This window comes from Penicillium chermesinum, assembly GCF_028974085.1.
Source record: "Penicillium chermesinum strain IBT 19713 chromosome Unknown utg000004l:1.0-3345178.0:1.0-3348027.0, whole genome shotgun sequence".
Classification (NCBI taxonomy): domain Eukaryota; kingdom Fungi; phylum Ascomycota; class Eurotiomycetes; order Eurotiales; family Aspergillaceae; genus Penicillium; species Penicillium chermesinum.
The window spans coordinates 1,905,760-1,926,040 of NW_026695314.1; the positions used below are offsets into that span (position 1 = coordinate 1,905,760).

The following is a 20,281-nucleotide window of genomic DNA, read 5'->3' on the forward strand; positions in this document are numbered from 1 at the left end:
CGCCTATCTTTCGACTTTTGGAACATGCTGGCCCTATGATGAGTCCCTTCTCTCCTACAACATCAATGAGAATGAGACAGCCACAAGCCCTGCGGAGTACTGGGGGGAATGGCCCGATCACACATACTTCCCATCCCTGACAACTGGCGCTTTCCGATATATACTCTCTTCCTGGATCGATTTGTGAACGGAGATCCTACGAATGATAATATTAATGGTACACTGTTTGAGCATGACTTGAACTCCAATCAAATGCGGCATGGGGGCGACGTGGCAGGACTAGTTGACACATTGGACTACTTACAGGAATGGGCATCAAGGTCAGTCTTATCATTTTAAATATGAGGTCTATCCCCGGCTAATATCTTATTGTAACCAAAGGGAATCTACCTTGCTGGCACTGTTCTGATGAACCAGCCATGGGGCTCTGATGGCTATTCCGCTCTGGATACCACGCTTTTGGATCAACACTTTGGCGACATCCATGAATGGAGGGATGCGATCACTGAAATCCATCGCCGGGGCATGTATGTCATATTTGACAACACTGTTGCAACGTAAGTATCCTTCCAATGATGTTGAGCATCGTTTAAGGTTGTACAAAAAATAACACTCTACAGGATGGGAGATCTAATCGGTTTTGAGGGCTATCTGAACACAACAACCCCCTTCCGAATGAGCGAACACAAGGCAAGTTGGAAGTCCGATCGCCATTATGCTGACTTCCATTTTGGGAATTCCTACAACGAAACTTGCGAGTATCCGCGCTTCTGGAATGAGACTGGCTTCCCTGTTGATCAATATGTCGATGACGAGCTCAAAGGTTGCTACGATAGCGATTTCGACCAGTATGGAGATATTGAAGCATTTGGTGTCTATCCTGACTGGAAGCGTGAGCTTGCCAAATTTGCTTCCGTCCAAGATCGCCTTCGTGAATGGGTCCCTAGTGTCCGCGAGCGAATAATTAGGCATTCATGCATGATCATTCATTCGCTAGATATTGATGGATTCCGTTATGATAAAGCTACGCAGGTGACTGTGGACGCGCTGGGTGAAATCTCGAGCGCTTACCGAGAGTGTGCTCGGAGTGTTGGGAAGCATAATTTCTTCATCCCTGGAGAGATCACGTCGGGGAATACATTCGGCTCAGTCTTCCTGGGACGTGGTAGGCAGCCGGACATGGTTCCGGAAACCCTCGATGAAGCTTTTCACCTGACCAACAGTTCCAATTCCAGTTATTTCATCCGCAGTGTAGACAAGCAAGCTATCGATGGAGCCGCTTTCCATTATTCGGTGTACAGATCTTTGACTCGCTTCCTTGGAATGGACGGCAATCTCGCCGCTGGATACGATGTTCCAGTCAGCTGGACAGAGGCATGGTACGATATGATTCTCACCAATGATCTCGTCAACGCAAATACTGGTGAATTCGATCCAAGACACATGTACGGGGTTACCAATCAAGATGTCTTCAGATGGCCAGCCGTCGAGCAAGGCCTTGAGAGACAACTTCTTGCGCTCTTTATCACGACTTTGCATATGCCTGGTATTCCTCTCCTTCTTTGGGGAGAGGAGCAAGCTTTCTACATTCTCGATGCCTTGGCTTCCAATTACATTTATGGCCGCCAGGCGATGTCACCAGCGACCGCATGGAAGAATCACGGCTGTTTCCATCTGAACTCCACCCAATACTTTGACTGGCCCATTAAGTCAGGTCGGGAAGGCTGTCACGATGATTCTGCTACATATGATCATCGGGATCCAGCACATCCCATCAGGAACACCATCAAGCATATGTATCAGATGCGAGAAGACTACCCCGCGCTGAATGACGGATGGTGGATCCAGTTACTGTCTAACCAAACACGTGAGATTGTTTATCCAGGGTCAAATGGCGTTCCTACTGAGACAGGCATGTGGTCGATCATGAGGAGCCCTTACTACCAGAAGCAGAATCTTGGAGCATCAGGAAATCAAACTGTCTGGCTCATGTATCAAAATGATAACAAAACAGTTGACTACAAGTTCGACTGTTCCGACACGGACACGGCTCTTGTGTCGCCCTTTGACACCAACACCACGGTCAAAAATCTATTCTATCCCCACGACGAGCTCACCCTTGTGAACAGTCCAACCAAACTACATCTCAATGGATCCAAAGAATTCAACGGCTGTCTAGACAGCTTGACACTGAAGCCTTATGAGTTCAGAGCCTATGTCCCAAAGAACAATTTTATCCCGCCACGGCCTATGATCACCGAGTTTACTCCAGGGCACGACGTTCCGGTGCTTTCCACTGCATCTCCCGGCGAGAGTGAAGACCTCAACATCACTTTGTACTTCTCTACCGAAATGGATTGCAAAATTGTCACTCAGTCCATATCTCTCGAATCTAGCACCGAAAATGACGAAGTGCCATCTGTCGCTCAAGATAGCGTCAGCTGTCAATTCGAAGACCCTGAGGAATCCTCATTGACAGGGCATATTCCAAGCACCTGGTCCTGGTCAGCTACTTTAATCGGGGTATACAACGGGATTCACCGATTGACAGTGAACAACGCATCAAGTGCAGATGGAAGGCCAACTAATGCAGTCGATCATTTCTTGATTCGCATTGGGCAGCTTGACAACCCCATGGTCTTCTCCACCGCGAATTACTCCACAAGCCTCCTCCACAAACACGGCCGTGACGGTCTTTTCATCCAGCAACACGCAGCAGGGGCAGATCTTTATCGGTACTCTACCAACTGGGGCAGCTCATTCTCCGACTGGATTACCTATGAAGGCGGCAATCACACAATTGAAAGACAGCATTGGTCGGGACAAAAGCTCAAGCGTGGAAGGGTGATCATGTCCGAGTCGAATACTGGAGTCGATTCACAGGGAGCAGTGACTACGTCCAGGAAGGAGACACTTCTGACTACAAACCGGTCATTCCACGTCGATTCCCACACCTCTTCTTCAATGGACCGTTCAATGGATATGGGTATGATGCGGGCATCGCGAACACTGTCAAGCAGGACAGTGATGGTATATGGAAATTCCGTTTCATGGCGGAATGGCCAGCTCAAGGTCAGCTCAACGTTTGGGGTATAAACCCTGATGGGCAGCCGGATCAGAGCTACATCTTTGGTGATTCCGATGGTGATTCTGTATTGGACCGCCTCCCTCCATCTTCGTTGAGTGTGACATCGATCAATATCACCCAGCATCCACCCCGCCCGCACTTGGCATGGCAGATACACCTGGATGACTCAAGTTTAAGATTCAAGCTTGTGCCAGCGGGGTCAGAATACGTTCAGATGGCCCTCTTCTTCATGCTTTGGATCATCCCCATACTCAGCGCCTGCACTACTGCTTTCATTTTCATGAAGTCCTTCTATCGCATCAAGTTCAACCAAGTGGGTGTCAGTGAGAAAAAGACTTTGATCTCGCTTGATCTCTTGAACAGACTGAAAGCTGAGAAAACTCCCGAGGGTGGATCAAAGAGCTTTCTGGCTCGCCTGGCCAACAAATCCAGGTTTCTCCAGAGCAACACGGCTTTTGGCAATCGGAATCATCAACGGCGGAAAGTTTTGGTCGCGACCATGGAATACGATGTTGACGACTGGGGCATCAAGATCAAGATCGGTGGCCTGGGCGTCATGGCACAGCTGATGGGGAAACAGCTCAGCCACGAAGACCTGATATGGGTCATTCCATGTGTTGGTGGAATACAATATCCTGTGGATAAACCTGCAGAATCGATGTTTGTCACGATCCTGGGCAACTCCTACGAAATCAAGACTCAGTATCACCACCTGCGAAATATAACATACGTCCTCTTGGACGCCCCGGTTTTCAGACAACAGACAGCTGGAGAACCATATCCAGCTCGGATGGATGACATGGATAGTGCCATCTACTATTCAGCCTGGAATCAGTGTATTGCGCAAGCTATGAAGCGATTCCCGATTGACTTGTACCATATCAATGATTACCATGGCGCAATCGCTCCCCTATATGTGCTCCCAGAAACCATTCCAGTCTGTCTGTCTCTTCACAATGCAGAGTTCCAAGGGCTATGGCCCATGAGAACCCACAAGGAGAAAGCCGAGGTGTCCTCCGTCTTCAATCTCGATCTTGATGTGGTTACACGATACGTTCAATTTGGAGAAGTCTTCAATCTGTTACACGCAGGTGCCAGTTACCTTCGGCTTCACCAACAAGGATTCGGAGCGGTTGGCGTTTCCAAGAAATATGGTAAGCGCTCATACGCACGATATCCGATTTTCTGGGGTCTACGGAAGGTGGGGAATTTGCCGAACCCTGATCCTTCAGATACTGGAGAGTGGAACAAGGAGGTCCCCAAAGAGGACGAGATCAATGTGGACAGCGAGTTTGAAAAAGGAAGAGCAGAACTCAAACGTCAAGCACAAGAGTGGGCAGGCCTTCATCAGATCCCCGACGCAGACCTTTTGGTCTTCGTGGGCAGATGGTCAATGCAAAAGGGGATAGATCTAATCGCAGATGTGATGCCCGCTGTGCTAGAAGCTCGACCAAATGTCCAGCTGATTTGCGTGGGGCCGGTTATTGATCTCTATGGCAAGTTCGCTGCGCTCAAGCTGGACCGAATGATGAAACTATATCCAGGCCGCGTGTTTTCGAAGCCTCAGTTCACCGTATTGCCTCCCTATATCTTTTCCGGTGCGGAATTCGCGTTAATCCCATCACGAGATGAGCCATTCGGCTTAGTTGCCGTAGAATTTGGTCGCAAAGGTGCCCTTGGGATTGGTGCTCGCGTTGGGGGGACTTGGCCAAATGCCTGGATGGTGGTACACCGTCGAGTCCACCACGACAACGCATTTGCTCAAACAATTCAAGTTAGCAATTGACAGCGCACTCTCCTCTAAACAGGAAGTGCGAGCCAAAATGCGAGCACGGTCTGCCAAACAACGTTTCCCTGTTGCTCAATGGATCGAAGATCTGGAGATACTCCAGTCTACTGCAATTCGCGTTCACAATAAGGAGCGATCGAAGTCACAGGCTCAGACCAACGCTGCGAACTCTGCTTATAACGCCATTTATGGCATGATGACCCCCCAAGTGGCAGTTTCCGTAAAATCTGGCGCCTCTGGTGGAACCGTCACGCCCCCGTTACAGTCCCCAAGTCGTCCAAGCACTGTTGCGTCGATGCAGCGGAGTTCCGTGGTCTACAGCCGCGACCCTAGCCCAGGCGATAATGCCAGGCCCAAATCCGGTCTCAGCAGACAGCTTTCCTTTGGGGTCCGACCTGTCTCCGCCCCATCAGATGGCCGCGGCCGCGTGCGCGAAGCAGGCAAGGGAAGTATTTGTGATGCCGACGAAACCCCAGGCACAGCCACTCCAGACATTGCCGAAGACAGCGACGATGAGATCATGTCAACCTGCTATGGCGACGACGAAGAGACCATAGGCCCCGAGTCAACCGAGACGATCCGCCGAGCTGATGCGCCTTCCCCCCCTGCCTCGTCTTCTGGAGTCCCGCTGACCCGAGAGCTTCTTGCAGCGCGTCGTGCCAGCCAGAGCTCCCTTATAGCTCGATCTATAGGCTCGCCCTCAAGTTCCACCGTACCTAGCGTCATTGGCACAGAAGATACTCTTCTCCCTCCGTCCAGACCGTGGGCAGAGCCTGGGCATAAATTGAGCAGCGCATCTGTCTTATCGGTCGACTCCGTCGTGGGTGACAAGAAGGATTACAAGCTACAAAAAGTAGATCCCAATTTCACCGACAGCAATGGCGAGTACTACCGCGCCTTTGAAAAGAAACTCGAAGATCTGAACGGCACAAACTCCGACTCGCAGCTGTGTATCGAGCAGTATCTCGAGAAGAGTGAAAAGAAGTGGTTTGACAGGTTCCGCGATGCTCGTCTAGGGCGCAACCAATCTCCAGCGACATCGGTGCCGTTTGGAAAGACAGGTAATTCGCCCCCGGGATCGATCACCAACGACGACGCCACTTCCCATGAAAGTGGCGGGCACGAGCGAAAAGAAGGAGATGAATTTTTCCTTGGAGCAGATTATGTTCCACCAACCGGACTTAAGAAGTGGATGCAGATGCGCCTAGGCGATTGGCCTGTATACTCCTTATTTCTCGGTCTTGGTCAAATCATTGCAGCGAACTCGTATCAGATTACTCTGCTTACCGGTGAAGTCGGCCAATCTGCGGAAAAGTTGTACGGGATAGCCACCGTATACGCGATCACGTCGGCTCTTTGGTGGCTCTACTTCCGCTTCTGCAAATCCGTGCATGTTCTCACTTTGCCGTGGTTTCTATACGGACTTGCATTCCTCATCATCGGCCTCGCTCACTTCGAGCCAAACTCGTTTACCAGAGGGTGGATTCAGAATGTGGGCAGTGGGATATATGCCGCTGCTTCCTCGAGCGGTTCGATATTTTTCGCTCTCAACTTCGGTGATGAGAGTGGCGCACCGGTCAAAAAGTGGGTGTTCCGTGCCTGTCTGATCCAAGGGACGCAGCAAGTCTATGTGATTGCCCTTTGGTACTGGGGTTCGACCTTGACAAAGGCCAATAACGCTGGCGTAGCTAACGTCCAAGGCAACATCACGAACACTTGGAGAATGACGTACGTATACCTTCATATCGATGCTCTGGTACAAAGTTCCTGGCGCATACTAACCCCCCAACCTCTTTTTTTTTTAGCGCCATCTGTACTCCGATAACAATCTTCCTCTGGAGCGTGGGACTTATAGTCTATTTTGGACTGCCGAACTACTACCGTCAAGCCCCAGGCAAAGTCCCATCTTTCTATAAGTCAGTGTTTCGACGAAAAATTGTACTTTGGAATTGGGTTGTGATCATCATTCAAAACTTCTTCCTGAGCGCCCCTACGGTCGAAATTGGAACTGTAAGCAAATCCCGTCGTTGGGGGGACAACTTCGCTAATTGCTTATCTCCCAGTTCTCTGGTTGTCAAATCATGCGAAACCGTGGCAGATCCTGATCCTCTGCGTCGTGTTCTTTGGCTTCGCCTGGATCGCAGTCCTCTTCCTTCTAGGCTGGATATCCAAGTCACACAGTTGGATCCTACCGATCGTAGCCTGTGGGCTCGGTGCGCCTCGCTGGGCCCAGATATGGTGGGGCACCTCTGGATCGGGCGTGTTCCTTCCATGGGCAGGCAGCTACGTCTCTGGCGCGCTGGTGTCGCGCAGTCTCTGGCTGTGGCTGGGGGTCCTCGATGCGTTGCAGGGCCTGGGCTTCGGAATGATCTTGCTGCAAACGCTCACGCGTATGCATATTTGCTTCACGCTCCTTGTATCTCAGGTCCTTGGCTCCATAGCGACCATCTGCGCCCGGGCTTTTGCACCTAATAAGATTGGCCCCGGGCCTATCTCGCCCGACATCACAGCTGGTGCGGGCGCTTTGGCAAATGCTTGGTTCTGGGTTGCGTTGCTTTTTCAACTCTCGATTTGGTAAGCTTTCCATGTTCCACCTCTGTCCCCGTCAGGCTTGATTGGAGTGTGATATTGATGTTAATGTCGATATAGTGGTGGCTTTTTGCTCTTTTTCAGACGGGAGCAGCTCTCCAAGCCGTAGTTCTATTAATAATTTCTTTTGTGCGGACATTGTTGACTGGGCACAGTGGATCATCATGCTTGGACTTTTTCATTCTACTGTTATTTTGGATACGGATGGCCATTCGTGACGGTCAGTTTCACTTCTTCGTTTCACAGATCTAGCACCGTCTAATAAAATGCTTGCCATCTTTCTTGAACACGAGAGAACCCTAGAGACCCTGCGTAGATTATACGGGACCCCGGCAGACCGACATACATGGCTGTGATGAAAGGTGCCGTCGGATCGAACATGCGAGTGCCTCTTGCATGCCTGGCAAAAAAAAGAGAATGCTGTGCCCGAGCTTGTGGATGTTTTCTTTTCGTGAACCGTTCCCCTCGGTGGAAGCTTGGCGTGGGTATAGTACTTTAAGACGAGCGTTACCGACATGCTCGCGAGTGTGAAGTTACGGGGGAAAAGATGATGATGAAACAGGAATCTCGCTGGGTGATAATCCGACTTTCCCAGCATCGGGCCATACGAGTCGTACCTTGGGGATAGTTATGGCAATCCTTTTAATAGGATTGTGGCACTACCAACCTCTGAAAGGATGGTGTACAATATTGGACATTCATCGCAGGCAATAGCTGCACCTGGAATGTAAGTGAATCGCTGCATCTTACTACTCTTGGAAACATGGTTGATGTGATAGTTGCAATGGGTCCATTACTATCCTGACTAGCGGCAGATAGCCGTGTAAACTTGAACCGACTTCGTACATCTCGCAGGACAGGAAAGTCATCTGGGATTCATAATTCATTCTCATTGGGGCTCTGTAGACTCCCAGAGGCGGGAACAATAGTCCAAAGCTAAGCTAATCTTCGAATAAGTCAAATCCGGTACTCATAAACGGGGAATAGTGTGTTTTTACGGGACTCCAAGGCTCGCCCTGATTGAAGCCACTTATTATGCCATATGCAATCCTCCACGGCGCCAGAATCCAATACAAAGACAAGTTTACCACTCCAGAGGCTCGCCCTTGACATCTCCACGGTTGGTCTTGGGAACAGGGGCAGCCTCGACCATGGTAGCACCTCGTTTTCCACGGCGGAGATATCCGCTGCCATCTAACCAAGGGGTCTCGAGGCTGCGCTTGGTCTCGAAGGTACGAATCTTGTCCTCCATCTGGAGAGTAAGACCAATGTCATCGAGACCATTGACAAGGCAGTGCTTGCGGAATCCATCAACGTCGAACCCGACGATCTTGTTGCCTTGAGCATCCTTGACTTCCTGGTTCACGAGGTCGACTTCAACCTCGTTACCGGCACGAGCCTCGTCGGCAATCTTCTTCAAAGCGGCCTCGTCCGAAATGACGATGGGAAGCATGCCGTTCTTGAAGGTGTTGTTGAAGAAGATATCGGCGAAAGACGGGGCAATGATGCACTTGATCCCAAAGTCGAGAAGAGCCCAAGGAGCGTGCTCACGTGAACTACCGCAGCCGAAGTTGGGGCCGGTCACGACGAGAATCTTTGCGTTGCGGTAAATACCCTGGTTCAGAATGAAGTCGGGGTTCTCGGTACCGTCGGGGTGGAAGCGCAGTTCGTAGAAGGCTGCTGATCCCAGACCAGTCCGCTTGATGGTCTTCAAGAACTGCTTAGGGATGATTGCGTCGGTGTCGACGTTGGAACGGTCCAGAGGGGCCGCGATACCCTTCAGGGTAGTGAACTTAGGCAATCCGGTGCCACCGCTGGCCCCGCTGCCAGCGCTAGTGTTGGCGTGTGGCTCGTTATCGGCGGGCAAGTCAAGGACGCGGTCAAGCTCGTCCTCAGTGACCGGAGAGTCCACCGCCTCGGCAGCAACGTCAACCTTGGGCTGGACCTTAGATAGAATGGGGCTGGTAGAAACGTGTTCACGGACATCAGCAAGCTTGCCGACAATAGCGGCAGTAGCAGCCATAGCAGGAGACATCAGGTGGGTACGACCCTGAGCCCCTTGACGGCCTTCAAAGTTACGGTTGGAGGTACTGGCGCAGCGCTCCTTGGGAGAGAGAATGTCAGGATTCATTCCAAGACACATGGAGCACCCAGCCTCACGCCAATCGAAGCCGGCATCGGTGAAAATCTTATCGAGGCCCTCGGACTCAGCCTTCTGCTTAACTAGACCGGAGCCAGGAACAATCATGGCGTGCTTGATGTTGGCAGCAATCTTACGGCCCTTGACGACCTTAGCGACAGCCCGAAGATCCTCAATCCGACCGTTTGTGCAAGAGCCAATGAACACCTTATCCACGGGGATTTCCTTCATGGGAGTCCCAGCGGTGAGACCCATGTACTCCAAGGCACGCTTGCAAGCGACCTTACGGTTCTCATCGTCGAAATCATCAGGGCCAGGAACGACACCGGTGATGGGGACAACATCCTGGGGCGATGTACCCCAGGAGACGGTGGGAATAATGTCCCTGCCATCCAGTTGAACATCGATGTCGAACTTAGCATCCGCATCAGACTTCAGGCTGGACCAGTAGCTGACAGCGCGGTTCCACTCGGCGCTGCCCTCCTTAGGGGCGAGAGGACGGCCCTTGAGGTATTCGAAAGTGGTATCATCCGGGGCAATCATACCAGCACGAGCACCACCCTCAATGGACATGTTACAGATCGACATACGAGCCTCCATGCTGAGATTGCGGATGACAGATCCACAGAACTCAATCACGGCACCAGTACCACCGGCAGTTCCGATCACACCAATGATGTGGAGAACAACATCCTTACTGGTGACACCGGGAGCAAGCTCCCCATTGACCTGGACACGCATGTTCTTGCTTCGGCGGGTGAGGAGGGTTTGGGTTGCGAGGACGTGCTCGACTTCACTGGTTCCGATACCGAATGCGAGGGCGCCAAAGGCTCCGTGGGTGGAGGTGTGGCTGTCACCGCAAACGACGGTAGTTCCGGGCAGGGTGAAGCCCTGCTCTGGTCCAATGATGTGGACAATACCCTGGCGCTTGTCGCCCATGCCAAAGTAGGTGAGGCCGAAGTCCTTCACGTTTTCCTCGAGGGTGGTACATTGGAGACGGGAGTCGGTCTCCTCAATGAAATCCGCGGCATTTTTGAAATTTTTTCGTGAAGTGGTCGGGATGTTCTAGAGATCACGGCGATTAGAGACCAAGTCAACGGCGGCGGAGGGGTGGGTTCTTTCCACATACATGATCGACAGTGACTAAGGTGCAGTCTGGTCGTCGGACAGGGCGGCCCGCATTTTTGAGGCCCTCGAAGGCTTGTGGGGAGGTCACTTCATGGACCAAGTGACGGTCTGTTCCAAAAGGCATATGTTAGACAAAGTAGAGCTGGCGCAGAAAAGCTAGCTTCATACCGATGTAGATCAAGCAAGTGCCATCGTCCTGCTCGTTGACGACGTGAGAGGAAAAGACCTTGTCGTATAAGGTTCTGGGCCCTGTTTCTGCGGAAGGCATTTTGGACTGGATGGCGAGTGGTATAGGGACAATGTAGGACTTATATTTCGCAGCGCCCCGCGATGTCGCTGAGGAACAGCTCAAGGGGCAACGCCGACTTCGGTCGGTCAGCGGGCAATCCTTAAAATTTCATTGGCCGTTGTGGCGAATGAAGGGGGGCCCGATATCGGTCCGACCAAATCTGCACGGCTAGTGGCGCTTGCGGGCGGTAGATCGCGATTCTGCCATTCAATTTCACGGCTACTCAGAGCTTGACCTGCGGGAGCTGCTGGAATTTGCTGGAATTGCTGTGACGCAGACAGTTCCTGGAATAAGAAGCCCTTATGTGTTTTTGTGGACTTACACCACTGCCGAGTGTCGAATGTTCATTTTTTCGCCTGATAATGCATGACGTGGGATGGGGCGGACTCCGGGGGCCTAACATTTACATTTATCCATTCCCGCCGATTGGCCGGTTCCGCCGGGGAACGTGGGAGTCAAACAACCGCGACTCCAGGACTCGATATTTCGTTGCTTCGTGAGTATTGTTCTAGCCTAGAAAGAGATCTGAAACACATGATGGTCGAGGCGTAATCATTACGCGATCTCTATTCTTCCAAGGTTAGAGAATTCGATACGCCATGGGCTGTAATCTGAAGATAACCCAATATATAGATCGGGCCGTGGATTAGGGGTTGCCCCGCAATCCAAGTCTCCGAGTCCGAGTCCTTCAAGTTCAAGTTCGAGTGGTGCGGGTTAGCTGAAATCTTGACTCTTCCTGAAAAGCTATTATAGGCCTGCTCGTGGCTTTTATCTATTATGTTTTCAGGTGAGGTAGCCCATACTACCTGGGACAGTAAAGCAGCTCTAGATACGTAGAACAAGTTAATTATACTGGTCAGTACTAACTAGAACTCATGATGCAACTCCTTATATTCTGACCTTTAGATGTTTCTGGATTCACCAGAGGCTCATCTTTCTGGTTTATCGAGTCCGAATTCTAGATGACCCAATGTCTAAGTACTCCCAGCAACCCGGACGCCTATCAAATCACGTCGTAGCGTTTCCTTCGAAAAGTCTCATCCACTGAAGGGCCGCAAAATCATGTGCGAGCGCCGAGATCAACCACAATCCGCTTACCCGACACTGAACCACTTCGGAGAACATCCAAGGCGGCGTTGATTCCGTCGAGGCCACCCTCAGCATGAACAATCTCTGGGAGAGCCAGCGTGCCTTCTTGAAGGAGCTTCTCCAGCCAGCAAACCATGCTCTCCCCGACTGCGGGGGCAGTATGGAAGAGCTTAATGGGCACAGTGTGATATTGAATCCCGGGCTCTCTCTCCTTGGGTAGCCCCGACAGGCCCAATAGATGGGGGGTGTGAGTGCTATCTAATGTTCGTTGCAGGATCGTCGCGGTATCGCTGCCCACTGTGTCAATTGCATATCTTAACTTGCCATCCGTGATGCCACGGATCACTTCTACCGCACGGTTGGTGTCGTAGCGGTCAACCAGTACATCTGCCCCAGCTCGGGAGAGCTTGGCGCCGTGCCGTGCTGCATCTGCGATGCAAATGACTCGCAGCTCAGCCAGCTTTGCCAACTGCAACGCGATCAGTCCAGTAGTGGTAGACGCTGTGAAAAGGGATGTGGTCAGCGACTGTAGAGATATTTCCACGAGAAAGGATCACCCACCTCCCCAAATAGCGACCCAGTCCCCACGCTTTGGTCTGTCGTCCCTATTAGACCCAGAAAAGCATTCTGGTCTGATATCTTCGGGTACTTCTTTGGGATCTAATTGCCTGATGATCTGGACAAGGTTGGGCCCGGGTGTATTCGACAGACGGGAGAAGTCGAGCCCGAATGAGACGCCTAACGCTAAGACAGCAGCAACAAAGGCAACCCCCAGCGACGCCGAAGCGTGTACATCTGCTGATGAAGGAATCCGAGCAGCATTATAGTCGGTCGCAATAGCGTATTCTTGGAAGGCGGCTTTCCGAATATCGCGGTAATCGGTTGATGGTACCAGAACAATATCTCCTACACGCACTCGAGACGATTCATCTGGTACTTGGAGCACAAGGCCAGCCAAGTCACGGCCATTAATCCAAGGCAGGCTTGGGAGACCAAAGTTGAACGCACTGGATTGATTATACGTCAGTACACGAAAGATAAGGTCGAGTGGTTTCAAGTTGGAGCAAGACGTACGGCCCTTTCCAGTCGACGGGGTTTAAGCCGATCGCTAAGACCTGGGAAATTATCGTTAGCAGGTAATTCAAGCATGGTAGAAGGAATTCTGGCCATTTGGTACTCACTTTGACAAGAATCTCTCCCTTGTGGACTATTGAAGGGATGCTATGGTCGCTGACCAAAGTATATTTCTCGCGAGCTGCGTTCAGAAGGAGGGCGCGCTGCCTCGCCTTTGACAACTGAGCAGGTGGCTGTTCTTCCTCTTTGGAGACTTTCGGAGTTATAGGCCTATCCTCTGAAATAATGTACCGATGAAACGTGGGCTCGGAAGGCAGCTCATTGATCTGGAGACAAGTGGTGGTCGACATGATGCTTGGTGCTAGTAATGCCATGTTGGAAAAGCAAAGGATAAGAAGATCCGGACTGCCGTCCAAACTCTACCTATATTGGATCCAGGAGCACAGGATTAATATGACTCGGGCGAGAAATCATAAACGTAAATCGCGCCTATCATCTCCAAGGGCGGGGGATTATTGATATCAATGTTCACGAAAGGCACGTTTATAGGCTCCGACCCCCCCCCACCGCTAGCAGATCGCTCCCTCAAAATAGATCATCATTCCTTACTAAATGCTCCGTATCCATCGAAATTCTGCTAATTACGCCATCCAGCCTACTAGGATCTCAAGCTTGAAGTTTTCGCGATGCTGGAGATTGCTCATCGCGGGGCCCCGATGGCGTGATGATGGCCTTGGATTGATCCCTGAATGAGGGGAAGACATCATAGTGCACGCCTTGCAAAGACCTTGGAGTTGACCTTCTAGGGTATTGGATCTCCCATTGGCCCCAGGTCGAGATTCATGTGTAACCGCAGTAACGCACAACCCGGATTTGCTTCGAAATCATAAATGCTTGCAAATCATGGTAACATCGGAGGGAAGACGAGCAATATTCCATTCACCGATAAGATGAAAAGCACGATGATTAATCTTCCGCTCTCAGATACTCGGATACTCGGTACAATAATGTGCTTTCTTGGCCGGTTGATGTGATTGCGGGCTGTGATGACGAATCCAAAGCCAAATCCAAGGTTCGGACTTGTACAGCTTATGCTTCGAGTGGCCACTTGGTGATCGCAAGGAGACATTGGAAAACTACAAATAGCATGTTCGCATCCACGTCAATGCGAGACGTTTATTTACTCAACTCACCCGAGTCAGAGGAACGGGGTTATACCACCTGGATCAAACCCAGAATCGGCATGTACCCGAAGTACTTTGCAACATGAGCCTAGGTCATTCCAATCGAAAACCCGTTAATTCATGGAATATAGACTCAATAGTCTTTCGGTATTCCAAACAATTAATGAAGCAGTCAATGTTCCTTGTTTCGATGCGTGCTTACCACGGTCACCCCGGCGTGGAAGTGCTCTGTGGTTCATGTCTTGGGGCCCTCAACCTTTAGCTTTCAGAGACTTATGGCCAAACCGAGGCAAAGCAAAGCCTAGGTGGAAGTTTCTTTCTACGCATGCCAAGTGCTCAGCTAAAAACAACGCTTCGTTAGCATGATGTAGGGCTAATCCGGAGGCGGAGGATTTTGCGCGGACTATTTCTCGGCCGTAAAGAATCAAGCATAATTAACAAGCTTCACACTTATTTGGGTTGATTCTGTTCCAGGGCCCAGGATTCAGAGTCATATGTTTGTCGAGTTTGATGGGTTGGTACTCAGCCTCTTCCCCAAACGGCATGGCTGAGCATACGTGCGAGCACGTAATTCTGGTCGAAGAAGACAACATGGGGAAAATCACCACTTGCACGTCAATTTTACAAAGTTGGCATTTATCTGCATCCAAGGCGCACGCCCCTATATATCTTTTGCTATGTCGGGTTAGAATGGTATCTTTCATATAAAATGACGATAGCAGTATAGTCAAGATAACCCGCCTGCTGATCCTTCCACCTTCAAGAAACTAAAGGGCCTTAATCCTGTCGCTCTTCTTTGGTCAATCACATATCGTCCCTTTGAAATGACAGACAACAAGGAAAACATCTCGTCCAAAAATGGAGAAGTTGGGATCAATGATGATTCTCATGCTCCGCTAGCCCGAGAAGACCGCCCAGGTAAGAAAGCCCACGAACCCATCAAAACTATACTAACATCCCCACAGTCAAATGGTATCGATCGACCTTCTATAATGCCCTCATCCTCGGTCTCTGCAACTTTTTGGCGCCCGGCATTTGGGGTGCCATGAACTCCCTCGGCGGTGGAGGCGAAGAGAAGCCTTATGTCGTCAATGCGGCCAACGGTGCCACGTTCTCTCTTATGGTGGTGTCATGTTTTCTGGGAAGCACTGTTGTGCGCTATATCGGGATAAAATGGACCATGATTGCAGGAACAATGGGCTACGCCGTATACGCAGCAGGGCTATACACGAATAATCGCTATGGAGAGTCGTGGTTGATCATCTTCGGTGCTGTCCTGTGTGGAATTTCCGCGGGCCTGTTCTGGATGGCGGAGGGAGCGATTGCCCTTGCATACCCCGAGCCTTATAACCAAGGTCGTTTCTTGGGCTTCTGGCTGAGCTTCCGCGTTGGGGGTCAAATTCTGGGCGGCGCAATTAGCTTGGGAATCAACTCTAAGCGCTCAACTGCAGGAAGTCTGTCGTACGTGGTGTACATCATCTTTATTGTGCTGCAAGCCTTGGGTCCCTTTGCTGGACTCCTGTTGAGCTCTCCGTCAAAAGTGCAGCGGAAGGATGGACTGCCCGTGAGGCTTCAAATATCCAACAGCGCTTGGTTCGAGATTAAGCAAAACGCCAAGCTCTTCGTCAGCAAGAAATTCCTGTTGATTGTTCCTTTCATCTCGCAGGCAGTGTATACTGAGGCTGTGATGTTTTCATATGAAGGACTGTGGTTGTCCGTGCGCGGAAGGGCACTTGGTTCATTCTTGTCTGGTGTGGTTGCTTTGATTGCGGGCAATATCTTTGGATTGTTTCTTGATAGCAAGTCCATTTCCCTGAAGACCCGCACTCGAGGCGGCTTCATATTCGTCGTGACGTGGCAGGGATGTGCTCAATATGGGCCACAGTCAACACCACCGAGTTCCAAAGGACCAAACCGTTATATGACTGGGTTGACCCTGGATTTGGCAGAACTTTTGCTCTTTTCTTATTCTGGGTCGTAAGCTTCCAAGTCAACTATATGTTCATGTGAGTACGACCGATGACGGTACCAGTAGATCTCTACTGACCAAAGACAGGTTCTTCCTTGTAGGTACATTGGCAGATACTGAAGAAGAGATTGTTCGAATCGCGGGGCTGTTGCGTGGAACTGAGTCGGCTTCCCAAGCTGTCAGCGTGAGTTCGCATACTGTCTGACTTATATTCCCAGCCACCCACTCTAACACGCATGTAGTACGGTCTCAGCAGCATTGCTATCATGGCTTCCGTTGGAAGTGTATATCTGAATTTCGGTCTATGGGCCATAGCGATTTTACCTGCATGGTTGGTTGTTCGCCAGGTCGGATCCGTGTTTGGCGACAAGAAAATTGACAGGGAAACTCGCGGTGTGAGCGACGTTTCTGATCACGAGTGATCTGACATGTCAAAATCTGTTTCGTGGCGAAGGTCTAGAATAGGAACCAGTGATCCAAGTCTAAGTCTATATGAATCAATATTCATCCAGTTCAATCTCCCTCATATTGAGTGTGTACCAGAAAGCAACTGTTCCTTGTCGGCACAACGGATTCTATTCTTTCTAAACGACTGACTCGAATGTCCGATTATCAACATTAAAAACCAGCAATGCAAGTCGGTGTCGTACGAAAAGGCCGAACAGTCCACATAGGATTTGGACCCCGACCATATGCCACGCAAGTCGGTCTTCTCGCATGGGACCCATCCATACGAGCCACAAATTGAGAATTGTCAAGTTCGTGGACTCCACAATCTGGCCCTCTTGATTTTTCACAATGCGTATCAACCGCAAGGTGTGCAATAAGTCCAACCCAGTCGCGATCAAAGGAGATGGCGGGACTGTCCATTCGGTCATGGAGGTATCCAGGAGGCCTGTGGACGGTTGGAACCTTGGAAGCCGGTGCCGCGGGCAAGGAATGATGTGGAACAGTTGAGGCGTCGAGTATAGAAAGTTGAAGATCTGCGGTACAAACAGAAGCAAAAGAGTCTTGCTGAAATGGCCGAGGATACCCACAACCGCGAATACCATACCCGCGAAATAACAGTAGGTATCACCCACAAACACTTTGGACGGATACCAATTATGGCAGAGGAGAGCGGCTGATACTCCGATGAACGGCAATAAAAAGTAAATGGAGAACAGATGCGAGTCCGTAGCGGGGTGAGGGTATGGCGTGAAGGGCGCTAGGTACAGAGCATCGTTGAACAACAGCAAGATCGCTATGACCAATGACTGCGCAACCTCAATGCCGTTGATGCCGGCCAACATGTTGATTGCATTGGGGCAAAAGATGGCAACTGCTGCCATGTACACGTAGTATAGCCATCCAAGGTCAATAAAAGCGCCAATGTATGGTTGCAATGGAACAGGGACAACCACATGGGTGACTCCAAAGTCGACAAAGTAAACTATCAGCATGGGAATTGAGGCAAATGCTGGGATCAGCACCTTGTGGCGCCAGCGAATGTCAAGCAAGTCATCGCCAATACCAAGAATGACGACTGATTGCAATGACAATAAGCCGGACAGGTAGAGAGCGAGCTATCAAAATGTAAGCAAGTTAGAACCTTGGAAAGTTAGACGTAATTCATACCTTCCCGTGAGGGAACCGATGCAAAAAGCGGCCTGTCTCAACATGAGGATCGCCGATCACTACATCGCGATTCCCACCACCAGAAGTCGCTGCCACAATGTCTTTGTAGAAAGCAAATGGGATGAAAACAATCATAGAAATCAAATATACCACTGCGCATACTGCACCCATGGTTTCTGGTCTATAAACCAACTTTAGTTTTGTCCACTTTGCCTATTTGGGTGAAAGACTTAGCTTACATCTCGGGTTTCCTTGGCTTGGCCATATCCTTTCCCTTCAGTCCAGCCTTGATGAATACGGGACCAAGCCAGCGGATCATACTGAAGGCAACAGCAAAGGAAATGCTCGCCAATGCGGCCGAGGCTATCAAGGGCGCGCCGTCACCTTGGAACGTGTTGACGAGGACGCTTAATCCAGCTCCTACTAGCAGTAACAGGCGCCATGTCTCTGCCCGAGAGAGCTCACTGGGGGTTGGCATTTTGAGTAATTGATACTCGAACCAGCGATCTTGGTACGACCTTGGCCCCGAAGATCCAGAGGACGAGTGAAGTGCCACCTCGTACTATAGACGAAAACATGTGCTTACGCAATGTGGCTTCAACGCGCGATAAGATTATCATCCAATTGCCAACAATATCACACCGCTTTCTAGGGCGGTGACCCTGTCCGTCATGCTCGGAGCCCAGAGTGGAAAGCGGACGCTGGTGCGCCGAGACATCATTGTTTCATGCCACAGCATGCATGAGAGTGGATGAAACGCGTCATTGGCTCACTGTCTGTACGTTCCGGCCAAAAGTTGTCACGGTCACGATTTGGCCGCCATGGGGGGCAGTGGAGCACCCTGAGATGGCTGGTGGGTTTGCCGACTTCGATGCTGGCCACCGGGACCTCGTAGCTGTCACCAAGTTCAACTTTTATGGCAACCGCATCGTTACGGCCTCGTCCGACCATCGTATGAAAGTATGGGACCTGAGCGAAGGCCAATGGCAGCTCACGGATACCTGGCGAGCTCACGATGCTGAAATTCGTGATGTAAAGTCCTCCCGCGCAAAAGCCTCCCACGGCTGAGTGATCCTGTGCTCATTCTATTCCTTCTAGGCTTCATGGAATGGCCCTTTCACGGGGCAGCATATTGGTAGTGTTGGAGAGGATATGAAGTTCAAAATCTGGCAAGAGGACGTTACCCAACCGCCTAACTCGGGCCGAAGATTCAGATCTATCTTTCGTATGAACGCCCCGCAGCGACATCCATTCGTATCGCTCGATTTTCGCAATATTGCTCTGGAGTCATGGCTGGCCCTCATCACACGTGACGGCTACCTGATGGTAATGGAGCCTGTCAGCCCGGATAGTCTAGCAGAGTGGCAGCCTATTGACCAATTCCGGGTGTGCGCTGCCCCAGAACGTGGCGAAGAAACTAGCTTCAAAGTTCAATTCCACCATGACCCCACCGATATCACCCATACACTCGTACCTGACTCCGATCCAAAGAGCCTCTCGCTAGTTGTGGCCGCCATGGACACGGTCAAGATCTATCGCACGGACGCGAATCGGCGGTTTTATCATGCGATAGAGCTGAATGGACACAATGGTCTTGTTCGGGATATTTCATGGGCTAATGGGTCTGTAAGAGGCTATGACCTCATTGCTAGTGGAGGCAAGGATGGCCTGGTTCGCATTTTTGAGGTTTACACAATTCCCGCCAACCAAGGATCCCAAAGCCAGAACTCCCACAAGACTGAACGCCGCCAGCAGCCACCATCCTTGTCGCGCGGTACATCCCAGTCGGGGATTGGGAATGCGTTAGCCAATCGTCCTGCTCCCTCCGCGGCCAATCGGCAAGCGACTTGGGATTCGCAATTCCGACATTCCTTTAAACAAGTCGCTTGTATAGAGAGTAATCACCTAGACGTGTGGCAAGTCGAATTCTCTTTTGCGGGTAAGCAATTCTCCATGAAATCGCTTTTCAAAGATCCATATTAACTTTACTTCCAGGCGACTCGTTGATTTCCTCTGGCGACGATGGCGCTGTTCGTTTTTGGAAGAAGTCTTTATCAGGAACGTGGCTTGAGTTTGCTGAGACAGACCTGGCTTCCCAGTAAGCTCCTTGTAATCTTTGAAGACGATGGATGACAAAGATGGATAATATGTGGGGGATTTTTTGCATTTCAAACTTAATGATACCCTGCGCTTAATTTAGTCTTGACAATGTGATTTCGAGTCAACGTTCTGGCAACCACGCAAGTGACTCAATGTTTAGTGGATTCCGGCAAGAGCGACTACCACTCCACGGCTCCACGGCTCCACGGCTCTTGGTCTCTGCTG

The 20,281-nt window shown here is 50.7% G+C and overlaps 6 protein-coding genes across 6 annotated transcripts; 3 read left to right on the forward strand and 3 right to left on the reverse strand.

Moving 5' to 3' along the window:
• Positions 1-308: 308 nt before the first annotated feature.
• On the forward strand, positions 309-7,575 carry ags2 (alpha-1,3-glucan synthase Ags2; the record flags this gene model as incomplete). The annotated part of the gene is made up of 8 exons (XM_058474913.1): positions 309-320; positions 382-557; positions 621-2,844; positions 2,904-4,814; positions 4,864-6,605; positions 6,683-6,887; positions 6,976-7,451; positions 7,527-7,575. The coding sequence occupies 8 exons, from the start codon at positions 309-311 to the stop codon at positions 7,573-7,575; spliced, it is 6,795 nt and encodes a 2,264-aa protein (XP_058330653.1).
• Positions 7,576-8,550: 975 nt separating this feature from the next.
• luA (3-isopropylmalate dehydratase LEU1) lies at positions 8,551-11,002 on the reverse strand (the record flags this gene model as incomplete). The annotated part of the gene is made up of 3 exons (XM_058474914.1): positions 8,551-10,671; positions 10,736-10,842; positions 10,903-11,002. 3 exons carry the CDS (start codon positions 11,000-11,002, stop codon positions 8,551-8,553), a joined length of 2,328 nt encoding a protein of 775 aa, XP_058330654.1.
• A 1,081-nt stretch (positions 11,003-12,083) lies between these two features.
• N7468_005619 (zinc-binding alcohol dehydrogenase family protein) lies at positions 12,084-13,560 on the reverse strand (the record flags this gene model as incomplete). The annotated part of the gene is made up of 4 exons (XM_058474915.1): positions 12,084-12,613; positions 12,674-13,119; positions 13,187-13,227; positions 13,294-13,560. 4 exons carry the CDS (start codon positions 13,558-13,560, stop codon positions 12,084-12,086), a joined length of 1,284 nt encoding a protein of 427 aa, XP_058330655.1.
• Positions 13,561-15,194: 1,634 nt separating this feature from the next.
• Positions 15,195-16,761, forward strand: N7468_005620 (DUF895 domain membrane protein; the record flags this gene model as incomplete). Its single annotated transcript, XM_058474916.1, has 4 exons — positions 15,195-15,288; positions 15,336-16,347; positions 16,427-16,523; positions 16,582-16,761. 4 exons carry the CDS (start codon positions 15,195-15,197, stop codon positions 16,759-16,761), a joined length of 1,383 nt encoding a protein of 460 aa, XP_058330656.1.
• Positions 16,762-16,923: 162 nt separating this feature from the next.
• N7468_005621 (UDP-N-acetylglucosamine--dolichyl-phosphate N-acetylglucosaminephosphotransferase) lies at positions 16,924-18,434 on the reverse strand (the record flags this gene model as incomplete). Its single annotated transcript, XM_058474917.1, has 3 exons — positions 16,924-17,904; positions 17,957-18,137; positions 18,196-18,434. 3 exons carry the CDS (start codon positions 18,432-18,434, stop codon positions 16,924-16,926), a joined length of 1,401 nt encoding a protein of 466 aa, XP_058330657.1.
• A 368-nt stretch (positions 18,435-18,802) lies between these two features.
• N7468_005622 (putative nuclear pore protein (SEH1)) lies at positions 18,803-20,058 on the forward strand (the record flags this gene model as incomplete). Its single annotated transcript, XM_058474918.1, has 3 exons — positions 18,803-18,988; positions 19,055-19,895; positions 19,952-20,058. 3 exons carry the CDS (start codon positions 18,803-18,805, stop codon positions 20,056-20,058), a joined length of 1,134 nt encoding a protein of 377 aa, XP_058330658.1.
• Positions 20,059-20,281: the final 223 nt, after the last annotated feature.